Source organism: Eulemur rufifrons, chromosome 30, assembly GCF_041146395.1.
Source record: "Eulemur rufifrons isolate Redbay chromosome 30, OSU_ERuf_1, whole genome shotgun sequence".
Taxonomy (NCBI): Eukaryota; Metazoa; Chordata; class Mammalia; order Primates; family Lemuridae; genus Eulemur; species Eulemur rufifrons.
The window spans coordinates 18,872,650-18,885,249 of NC_091012.1; the positions used below are offsets into that span (position 1 = coordinate 18,872,650).

The window sequence follows — 12,600 nt, forward strand, 5'->3', positions numbered from 1 at the left end:
CTCAGAGGTGAATGGGTTAAGCATTAGCTCAGCCTCCCTTTCCCTACTTCAGTTCTTCCTGTGGCTGCCTCCCACTGCCAAAAAGGAAGCAATTCTGTCAGTCACTGCTTTAGTGCTAATGTTGCTGTCACATTCAGCAGTAAAGTTCTCTAAAATGCTCTAAAAAAATTTGGGACTTTTTATTAAATCATAGAAAATACACCTTTTTTCTCCTGAGAGCCAAAGATATTTTAGAGAAGAATTAATCTTTCACTTCTCTAGTTGAACATTTTTCTAACAATAAGAGTCATGAAAATAGAGTTCTCCACCTGCTTCTTTCTGTGCCTATTGCGATTCAGCTTTAGTGCCACCAGAAGATACTACCTGGGTGCAGTGGAACTGTTCTGGGACTATATGCATCATGACCTGCTTGGTGAGCTGCACATGGACACAAGGTAAAGGCATGTTCTATATGGTCTGATCATGGGCCAAGATTGTGGGGATGTGACTCTGGTTGGAGGAAGGCACAGACATCAGGTTAGATGGCTGCGATGCTAGTTGAACCCAGAAGAAACATTTCCAGGTAAGGCGTCCATGCATCTGAGCTATTGGTACAAATGCTAATTGCCAAGTCTTCTCATAGATCTGACCTATTAGTCGATTTTTTTGTTCTGTTTTCTCCATTGCTTCTCTTTGTCACATGCTGCCACTCTGGAATCTAGAGAGTAAGGTACAGGAAGGATGAAGGGGCAAGGGGCATAAGAGAGAAAACAGAACTTCCCTCCGCCTACCCAAGCTTCTGTAGAGAGAATCAGGACAATGAGATCCAGTCAATATTAAAACAAGTTTAGTTTCTAGTTCTCTTGTGTATACCGTGGTGCGTTTTTGATAGCTATGCCTACTTTTGGTATAAGGGTAAAATTAGCCATGAGTTCAGAAGATTTTCATGTTTTGGGAGTTCTGGAACATTTGAGGAGAGTAGATTATTAAATAACCTTTTCAGTATTATCTGTGGTCATCAGTTGATTGACATTTTTTCTGCCTCTTCTTCAGTCAATTTTGGTTATATATATTTTCATACAAAGCAATCTATATCCCTGCATTTGATAGTGTATTGGTATCAACTTACTTACATAATAGCGTCTTGTTAAACTCGTCTGTCTGTAGTTATATCTCCTTTTTCATTCCTTATGTTGCATGTGTTGTCTTTTTCTCTCTTTTTTCTCTCTTTTAAAAATAATATTTTTATTATTTCAAGGTTTCTTGACTTTATTGGTCTTGTCAAGAATGATCTTTTGGTTCAATGTATCAATCCTTTTTTTCTCTTTCTATGGCATCAGTTTCTGCTTTTACTTTCATTAATTCATGCCTTCTTTCTAATTTCCTTTGGTTCATTTTGTTTTTCAGTTTTTCCTTATTGAGTTGAATGCTGAAGTCATTTATGTTAAATTTTGTTTTGTCTTATTTAAATGTGCATTATAAATATTTAAACACATATAAATATTAAATGTGACTTTATAGCCTTTTTTGTTCTTTCTGTTTGGCTCCCTACCCTCCTTCCACATAACCCCAGTATGATAATATATATTCATGCAAATAAAGGTTTTCTTGATCATTATTTATTTTAAAAAATTGGAATAGTATAGACACATTTCTCACTCATTAGCACCTAGTAAAACTCTCTCCAAGTCAATTGGCTTTAATTCATTCTTTTTATTGGCTGTATAAGATTCCATGCTATAGCTGTACCATGTGTCTAGTCAGTGTATTCATCTTATTCCAGTTTTTTGGCCACTGTATTGTATGTCATTACATACTGGTGCTTGTATTTCTCATAGAACAGATTCTCAGGAGCGATATTACTGGGACAAAGGGAATATTTCCTTTTTCATTTTAATTTTCAAAAAGGCCAGAACTTTTCACACATATTCTACAATCAACATATGGTTGTGCCCTTCTCTCTGCATTCACATCAGTGATAAGTTTTATCTTGATTTTTAATTTTGCCAATTTTATAGGTATAGAGTGTTATTGTATCGTCACTTTAATTGCATTCTTTTTATTTCCAATGAGGATGAGCATCTTTTTAAATGCTTGTTGGCTACCAGATTTATTTGGGGGGATTTCACTATTCATATGCTTTGCCCATTCTTCTTTGGGCTCTTTCATTTTTAAAAAAAGTTTATTACAAGTATTAACCCTTTGTTGTGTGTATTGCAATTTCCCCCAAGATCTATTGTTTGTCTATTGACTTTGTTTATAAACTTGTGCCAAAATGTTTTTAATTTTTATAGTCAAATATATCTTTTCTTTCAAATCTTCAAAGTTGATGGGCTTGGTTAAAATGCCTTCCACATCTCAAAGCTGCACATGTATTCTCTCAGATCTTCTTGCAAGGTTTTTACTGTTCTGCTTTTTACATTTACAGCTTCAATTCTGATAATTACTTTTTGTATATGGTATGAGACAGGGATCTGTCTAGTTTTATTTCAATCCAGATCAATAGCCTATTGTGATAGCATCATTTATCAAATAATACATCTTTTGCCCCTGATTTAAATCAACACGTTCATCATATAAAATTCTCTTATATATTAGTATATATTTCTGGATTCACTATGCTGTTTTATTGATCTCCTATTATCTTGGTGTGCCAATACCATATTGATTGGATTACAGTGGGCCTATAATACCTTCTATTGTCTGGTAAATGAAAGCAATCCTCACTAATCTTTCGGTACCTTTCTTAGCTATTCTTAGGCATTTTTTTTTTTTTTGAGACAGAGTCTCACTCTGTTGCCCGGGCTAGAGTGCCGTGGCATCAGCCTAGCTCACAGCAACCTCAAACTCCTGGGCTCAAGCCATCCTCCTGCCTCAGCATCTCTAGTAGCTGGGACTACAGGCATGTGCCATCATGCCCGGCTAATTTTTTCTATATATTTTTAGTTGTCCAGCTAATTTCTTTCTGATTTTAGTAGAATAGGGGTCTCACTCTTGCTCAGGCTGGTCTTGAACTCCTGAGCTCAAACAATCCTCCCTCCTTGGCTTCCCAGAGTGCTAGGATTGATTACAGGCCTGAGCCACTGCACCCGGCCTATTGTTAGGTATTTTATTCTTCCAATTAAAAAGAGCCAAGCCATGTAGTGATTCTAATTGAAATTTCATTAAACTTATATATATATATATATATTAATTTTATAAGTATAATACATGTAAGTGGTTTTATTATTATATTTATCCCTATGCATTTTATAAGTGTTGCTATTGTTAATAAAATAGTTTTCACCTATTTTCATCTCTAAGTGCTTAGTACCAGAGTAGAGAAAAGCTATTGGTTTGCATATATTCATGTTATTAATTCCAGTAATTTTACCCTAGCATCTCTCTGGGTATTAAATCATATCATTAGCCATATGAGAGAGACTTTAGTTCTTTTCCAATATTTATAGCCAGTTATTTCATTTTCTTCTTATTGAATTTATCAGAAAACCTGAGACAATAAAAGTGAGCATTCCTTCTATTCCATGATTTTACTTCAGATTGTTACCTCTATTCCCATTTGCCATAAAATTTTTATTATACGTGACTTTTCAGCATCTAGCATTATCTCATTCGTCTTCTTTAATATGTTGATGAACAAATAGATTATGTTAATAGAGTTCCTGACACTGAATACCCTTACATTCTTGGAATGAAATATACTGTCCATATAATTTGATTATTGCTGAGTTCTATGTGCTAATATTTCTTTAGAGTCTGTGTGCCTTTATATGTGACATTGATCTATAGCTTCATTTTTTACTATTATTAGCTTTTGGTATTTAAGGTTTTGTTGGTTTTGTGAAAAGAATTGATAAGCGATCCATCTTTTTCTATTGCCGAGAACAGCAAATAATTTTCTTTATTTTTTCAATTTTGTTGCCACAGTGTTGCATATAGCACTGTCTCATGATTCTTTTACTCCACATTATCTGTAGTTATGTGCCCTTTCTAATTCTGAAATTCTTATATCTTTGCTATTTATCTTTTTTCCGTGAACAAGCTAGGGACTTTGTTGGTGGTGGTCTTTTCACAGAATGAGCTTTTGGGTTTATTTTTTTTTTCCTAGTTATTTTTGGATGTTTAATTTTTAGATTTTATCTTTATCAATGATCTCTTCATAGATTCTTTTTGCTTATCTTGCTGCATTTTTTCTAATAGGAAAAGTAATACGGTTTTTTTTTTTTCATCCTTTGTTTTTAAAGGCATTTAAAGCTATACATCTTTCTCAGAGAACACCTTTTCTGTATCTCATAGGTTTTGGAATAAAGGGTTTTCTTTTTATTTTCACTGAGCAGAAAACAAGCTATTAATTCATTAACTGTGCTGTATAATTGGCATGTGGCAATGCACTGTTCACAAATTTTCTTTTTGTGTGTGTGGGGGTATCATTTTATTCTTCAGTGTCTCATTTTTTTATTTCTGCTTACTATGGGGGTACAAAAGTTCAGGTTATGTATATTGCCCATGTCCCCCCATCCCCCCGAGTCAGAGCTTCAAGCGTTTCCATTCCCCAGACAGTGCGCATCGCACTCATTATGTAGGTATACACCCATTCCCATTGTAGTCTTTTATTTTTGCCAGCGTGAAAAGATGAACAGTGAGATTTGTTATGCAAAAAGTGAGCATTTCAACTACACTATCTCCATATACCTTTATTAAAATTCCAGCAACTTATCCTCTCAGCTTAATTTCACTTCTGCAGGATAACTTTTTTTTTTTTTTTTTTTTTTTTTTGAGACAGAGTCTCACTCTGTTGCCCTGGGCTAGAGTGCTGACTCAGCCTAGCTCACAGCAACCTCAAACTCCTGGGCTCAAGCAATCCTCCTGCCTCAGCCTCCCGAGTAGCTGGGACTACAGGCATGTGCCACCATGCCCGGCTAATTTTTTCTATATATATATATATCTATATATATATATATTTTAGTTGTCCAGCTAATTTCTTTCTATTTTTTTAGTAGATACGGGTTCTCGCTCTTGCTCAGGCTGGTCTGGAACTCCTGAGCTCAAACAATCCTCCCGCCTCGGCCTCCCAGAGTGCTAGGACTACAGTGCAGGATAACTTTTCAGGAAAAGTAGTTTTATGATACGTGGAGCTTGGAAATATAAAGAAATAAAAAATATCTCATATTAATTAATTGAACCCCAACTTTCTTTTAAAAAATCACCTTAAATCTGAACTCATGAAGACAATAGTTCTCAGACTTCCGTGTGCACAGGAATTACTCAGGAAACTTATTAAAATGCAGTTTCCTCAGAGAACAATTCACTGCCCAGGTGATTCTTTTTTACCTCCAATTTTATTGAGGTATAACTGACAAATAAAAATTGTATATATTTAAGGTGCACAGTATAATGTTTTGATATACATATATTAATACATTGTGAAATGATTATCGTGAAGGGTTTTCTTTTCATTGTTTTCAGGACAGTTTGTAACATCTTTGATTTCATCTTTAATGCAAAATTAATCTAGGAGTATGATTTTTAACTGCATTTTATTGGCTTATTAAGTTATTTTTTGATATTTGGATCAATTCTGAGTATCCTAATTAGTTTCCTTTTGCTGTATAACAAATTACCTCAAACTTATCAGCTTACAACATTACCCATTTATGATTGCACAGTTTCCGTGGGTTAGAAGTCCAGGGGGCTCAGCTGGGGACTCTGCTAAGGGTCAGACAAGGCCAAAACCAAGGTGTTGACAGGGCTGCACTCCTTAGTGGAGTCTCTGGGGGAGAATCCGCTTCCAGGCTCATTTGCAATGTTAGCATAATTCAGTTCCCTCTCTTCACTTTCCATCCTCCATCCTCAAGCCAGCAACAATGCACCAAGTCTCTCTCCTGCTTAGAATTCCTCTGACTTCAATTTCCACTGCATCTCTCTGACCTTCTTTTAAGGGCGCATGTGATTACATTGGGTGCACCTGGACAATTCAGGCTCTTCTCCCCATCCTAAGGCCAGCTGATTAACAACCTTAACTCCAACTGCAAAGTTTCTTCTGTCAAGTAACATAACATATTCTTGGGCATAACATCAAGGGACAAAGGTCATAAGGGCCCAAATTTTACCAACCACAGGTACAATTTACATACAATGAAGCACATTGATTTTAAATGTGCAGTTTGAGGCGTTTTGACAAATGCAGACACTTGTATAACCACTACCTTAATCAACGTATAGAACACTTACATTGAACCTCCTGCAACTTTTCAATGAGTCTCCCTACCCCGACCTGGCTGCTTTATGGATATTACAGATTCATTTTCAACTGTTCTCGAATTTTATATCAGTGGAATCACACATTCTTCTGTGGCCTGTTTTTTCTTCAGCATGATGATTTGCAAATGCATCCAGGTTGTTGTAATTCTTTCATTTTTATTACTGAATACTGCTCCTTTATGGGCATATGTCATAGTTTGTATATCCATTCACCTGCTGATGGACTTTTGGATTGTTTTTAGTTTGGAGCTAATATAAATAAACCTGTTATGAACATTCCTCTACACATTTTTTTGTGTGAATATCTGTTCATTTATCTTAGTTGAATATCTGGGAGTGGAATTGCTGGATCATTTGGTACGTGCATGTTTAACTTTAAAAGAAATTGCCAGACAGATTTCCAGAACAGTTGTACCATTTTATACTCCCACCAACAACTCATGAGAGTGACAGTTGCAGCATATCCTGGACAACATTTGATGTTACCAGTATTTAATTTTATTCATTTTAATGACTGCATGGTGGTATCTCACTGTACTTTTAATTTGCCTTTCTCTGATGATTAAAGATGTTGGACATCTTTGCATGTGCTACTTGGCCATTTGTATATCTTCTTTGGTGAAGTATCTATTCAGATCTTTGGCTCATTTTTAACTGGGTGGTTTGTCTTGTTGAGTTTCAGGAATTCTTTATATATTCTTGGCACAATACTTTTTAGATGTACCTGTTTTGAATATTTTCTCCCAGTCTGTAGCTTGCATTTTCATTTTCTTAATGCTGTCTTTCAAACAGCAGAAACGTACAGTTGTAATTAAGTCCAATTTACCTTTTTTTCTATGATTTATGCTTTTTTTTCTGTCCTAGGAAATTTTTGCCCACCTCACGTTCACAAAGCTTTTCCACTATGTTTTCTTCTTGAACTTTTATCATTTTAGCATTATGTTTAGGTTTATAACACATTTTGAGTTAAATTTTCTGTATGGTATGAAAGATTTTTCTTCATCTGTTGAATTGCCTTGACACCTTTGCAGAAAATCAAATGACTGTATTTACACAAGTCTGTCTGTGGATTCTCTAGTTCAATAGATTTATATGTCTGTGCCTATGCCAGTACTGCCATTTTGATTACTGTAACCTTATAATAAATCTTAATATCAGCCAGTCTAAAACCTCCAACTTTGTTCTTTATTGAAATTGCTTTTTATATATTTAGGCTTTTACATTTCTGTATTAATTTTATAGTCAACTAGCCAATACCTACCAAATAGCCTACTAGGATTTTGACTGGAATTGAATCTATTGATCAATTTGAGGAGAACTGACATCTAAACAATATTGAATCTTTCAGTACAACAAAGAGAAATCTTTAATTTCTCTCTAGGATGTTTTATAGCCTAAAGTATAGTTCTTGCACACAGTTTATTAACTGTATCCCGAGATATTTTTGAGTTTTGATGCTATTAATTGTTATCATTTTTATTTACTTTCATTTTCCACTCATTTGATACTAATATGTAGAAATTCAGTTGATTTTTGTATATTGACCTTGTTTACTCCAACCTTGCTAAATTTACATTTTAGCTCTAGTAGCTTTTTGTATAGTCTTTAGTATCTCTATATACACAATCATGTTTTCTGCAAATAAAGACAGTTTGCTTCTTCCTTTTAAAACTGGATACTTTTTATTTCTTTTTTTTCTTTCTTTTCTGGTGCCTTACTGCACTGGCAGGGTCTTCTAGTACAATGTTGAATAGAACTAGTGATAGCAGAAATCCTTGTCTTGTTCCTAATTTCAGAGGGAAAATATTCAATATTTCACCATCAAGTATAATGTTACTTGTAATGTTTTCATAGATGCCCTTTGTCATGTTGAGGAATTTTCCTTCTAAGTATCTTGAGAGTTTTTATCAATATTGGGTGCCAGATTTGTCAAATGCTTTTTCTTCATATATTGAAATGATCATATGGTTTACCTTGTTTATTCTGTTGATATGGTGAATTACCTTGATTGATTTTTTTTTTTAATGAGGAACAAGCTATATATTCCCAGGGGAAAAAACCCACCTGGTTGTCATATATTATTTTGGTGATATTTTTGTTATGGACTAAATTGTGTCCCCCTCCACATTCATATGTTGAAATCCTAACCCCAAAATGTGACTGTATTTGGAGATAGGGCATTTAGGAGGTAATTTAGGTTAAATGAGGGCATAAAGATGGAGTCCTAATCCAATAGGACTGGTAGTCTTATAAGAAGAAGAGAGCAAGCTTTCCCTCTCTGTGCATGTGCACTAAAGAAAAGCCATATGGGCCGGGCGCGGTGGCTCACGCCTGTAATCCTAGCACTCTGGGAGGCCAAGGCGGGTGGATCGCTCGAGGTCAGGAGTTCGAGACCAGCCTGAGCAAGAGTGAGACCCCGTCTCTACTAAAAATAGAAAGAAATTATATGGACAACTAAAATATATATATACAAAAAATTAGCCGGGCATGGTGGCACATGCCTGTAGTCCCAGCTACTCGGGAGGCTGAGGCAGGAGGATCGCTTAAGCCCAGGAGTTTGAGGTTGCTGTGAGCTAGACTGACGCCACGGCACTCACTCTAGCCCGGGCAACAGAGTGAGACTCTGTCTCAAAAAAAAAAAAAAGAAAGCCATATGAACACACAGTAAGAAGGCAGCCATCTGTCAGCCAGGAAGAGAGCCCTCACTAGAAACCAACCATGCTGGCACCCTGATCTTGGACTTCCAGCCTCCAGAACTGTAAGAAAATAAATTTCTGTTGTTTAAGCCACCTATGGTATTTTGTTATTGCAGCCCAAGCCAACTAAAACAATTTTTTAAGGTTTTTTTTTTTTGTTTTGCTTTTGTTTGTGATGGATATTTATCTGTGATTTTCTCGTAATGTGATTGTCTGGTTTTGCTTTAAGAGTAATACTATCTTCATGAAATGAGTTAAGAAGTGTTCACTCTTCTATTTTATGGAAGAGTTTATGTAGAATTGGCACCATTTCTTTCTTAAATGTTTGAGTGTATTCACCAGGGAAACCATCTTATCCTGAAGGTTTTTTGGTTGGGTTTGGTTTTGTTTTGTTTTTGTTGTTGTTGCTTTTGTTTGTTTGTTTGTTTTGTATAAAAAATCTTAATTATGAATTCTATTTTAATAGGTAAAGGGCTATTTGAATTTTCTATTTCTTTTAGGTTCAGTCTACATAATGTCTTTTAGGGAATTTCATCTGAGTTGTTGAATTTAATAGTATAAAGTTCAGAATACTTCCTTACCCTTTTTTAACTCCTTAGAGGTACAACTTACATATGGTAAAATTCACCGATTTTCAGTGTGGAGTTTTGGGTTTTCTTGCTTTCCTAAATCTCTCCTTTTTTATTAACATATAATTCACATACCATAAAATCCACCATTTTAAAGTATACAATTCAGTGGTTTTTAGTAAATCCATAAAGTTGTACAACCATCACCTCTAATTTTAGAATATTCTCATCACCCCCAAAAGAAATCCTGTACTCATTAAACAGTCACTTCCAATTTTCCTCCTCCCTCCAGCCCCTGGAGGAAGGTTTTGCCTATTCTGGGCATTTAATATAAATGAAATCGGACAATATATGGCCTTTTGTGCCTAGAATCTTTTTATGGCTGAATAATACTTCATTGTATAGATATACTACATTTTATTTATCCATTCATCTATTGATGGATTTTTAGATTGTTTCTACTTTTTGGCTATTATTAATAATACTGCTCTTAACACTCATGTATAAGTCTTTGTGAGGACATATGTTTTTATTTCTCTTATTGTATATACCTAGGAGTAGAATAGCAAGGTCACGTGGTAAGTCTATGTTTAACTTTTAGAGGAACTGCCAAACTTTTTCAAAGTTGCTGCGCCATTTTACATTCCCACTGGCAGTGTATGAGGATTCCAATTTCTTCACATTCTCATCAACATTTGTTACTCTCTTTTTTATTATAGCCATCCTAGTGGTATGAAGTGGTATCTCATCATGGTTTGGATTTGCATTTCCCTGATGACTATTGATGTTTAATGTATTTTCACGTGCTTATTGACCATTTGTATATCTTCTTTGGAAAAATGTCTATTCAGATCCTTTGCCTATTTTTAAATTGTGTTATTTGTCTTTTATTATTGAGTTGTAAAATTTCTTTATATATTCTCGATATTATAACCTTATCAGATCTATGATATGCAAATATTTTTCCATTCTGTGAGTAGTTATTTCACCTTCCTAATGGTATCCTTTGAAGCATAAAGTTTTTCATTTTGGTGTGGTCCAATCTATCTATTTTTTCCTCTTTGGTTGCTTATACTTTTGATGTCATATCTAAAAACCATTGCCAAATCCAAGATCACAAAGATTTATACATATTTTTTATGAGTTTTATAGATTTAGTTCTTAAATTGAGGACTTTGAGCAGTGTTAATGACCTTGAAGTAGAGGCCCAGATTGTCAGTTGCCTGGTACCTAATTGAACAGTTACTTCTCTGTTAATGTTGGCCTTGCTAACAATTAATATCGAGATAGTACTTAATACACTGTACTTTCTATTATAATGTCCATATAGCATGCAGCCTGAGGCACAGTGAAAAACAGTTTGAGTGCAAAATTGAATTTAATAGAGTAAATCATTCATTTATTAGCTATCTTTATGTTGTTGTGTAGGCAGTCACATGTTATTTACCAGGAAAAAGGTTGATAGAATTTTTATTTTTATGATACCATTTTATAATCTAGATTATTTTGATACTGATTAACAGGATAAGCTGACTCTGGACACATCCTGAGAGCCTCTGCCAAGGATTGAAATAAACAGCTGGGAAAATTCAGTTTTATATTATCTGTTCCTGCAGCTGCTCAGCTTCTTCTAAGCAAAGGTCAGAGAATATAATAGGTTTTCCGATTGGTTTTAGATAAAATGTGAAAGAACAGTTCATGTCAAGGACAATTGTTGCCAAATGTATTTAGCAGGATTTATATATCCAATCCCAAAGGAAATACACAAACAAAAATCTTACAAAAGTTAGGAAGGAGCAAAATCCATGAACCTTGGAACATTTTGTCACTTACTGTGCAGATTACCCTGAAACTGACACAGGGAAATAAATCACATGTTTCTGCTGCAATGGAAAATATTCACTCGAATGGAGAAGGTCTCAGGCTAGGAAGATATACATTGCCCTGTATAGGCTCATCTCAGAACTGAACCACACACTTGGGTGGTGCTGATGCTCTTAGGAATGTCGTCTATTAGGTCACTTGAATAGAAAGTCCTGCCCTGAACCACATCCTGCTTGACATAGGACCTAGGCCTTCTGTTTTTCTGTCTCACAATTTTGTTTGCCTGTCTTCTCTTTTTTTCACTCTTCCCTCAGAAGGGGAAAAAGTGTTTCTCTGTGCTCTCGATCCAGTTCCCTCTCTGCACTTCCAATATCTTGCTCTAGAAAATATTTTCTATGTGTCTTGTATCTTCATTTTAGTCAGAAATACTTAAAGTGAAAGCACTGTGCTCCTTACGTCAAAATACCTATCCTTGGACATGGATCTGAGTCTTATTAGAAACCAATATGGAAACTTTGGAGAAAGTGGGTAGGGTAGACTCAGCAGATCCAAAGGATATAAAACAGAAAGGTAACAAACTGGAGATGGGTTGATGAGGAAGAGAATAAGTCTCAGAGTGGCCAGGGGATGAGATAAATGGACTGAAGGAAGGAGCACACTCAATAATGATACAGGCATCAAATAATGTTGTTAAATGAGTAGAAGCCACATAGGCCTATGCCAAGACTAGTGCTATGGGAATTTAGCAGTGGATGACATTAGAGTACATTTAAATATGAATTAATGTCACAGGTTGTGTTCCCTAGAAGCAGACTCTGAGATGGAGATTAATGTGCAGGAATTTTATTTGAAGTGTTCTTGGGATTAACATCTAAGGAAGCAGGAGTGGACAGACGGAGAAGTGGGCTGCACAAAAAGCTGTGGGACAGCCTCTGCCAACCCTAGGGGACCTCTGGAGCTGCAATGACCAACATGGCCAGGCCTCTATATCCCTGCACTGATTAGTCATTACGTGCTGTCCATCCTAGGGGGCTGTGGTCTGCCCTGGATGAGTGATGTGTCCTTCTGGGGCAGCTGAGGCACACTCTTACACTTCTGCTGTGGGGACCTCTTAAACTGCCTGGCCCAGAGTTGCAGGGACGGGACACAGACTCCCTAGGTGGGTCACTAGGAGTGATGGTAAGCAGAGTTTCCTTTGCTGGTGGTTAGGAACCACCCTTTGGTTCCTAAACCCATCTTCTTACTGGAGACACAGAATCATCTTTGAATTG

General features: G+C 35.8%; 1 protein-coding gene across 4 annotated transcripts in view; it reads left to right on the forward strand.

Annotated features, from left to right (window-relative positions):
- The first annotated feature begins 288 nt into the window (after positions 1–288).
- The window catches only part of F8 (coagulation factor VIII), a 131,666-nt gene continuing 119,354 nt past the window's right edge, over positions 289–12,600 (forward strand). For all 4 annotated transcript variants that reach the window (XM_069463242.1, XM_069463243.1, XM_069463245.1 and 1 more), the window contains exon 1: positions 289–434. In XM_069463242.1, the coding sequence (XP_069319343.1) occupies positions 289–434 (146 nt within the window). The remainder of the gene's footprint in view (positions 435–12,600) is intronic.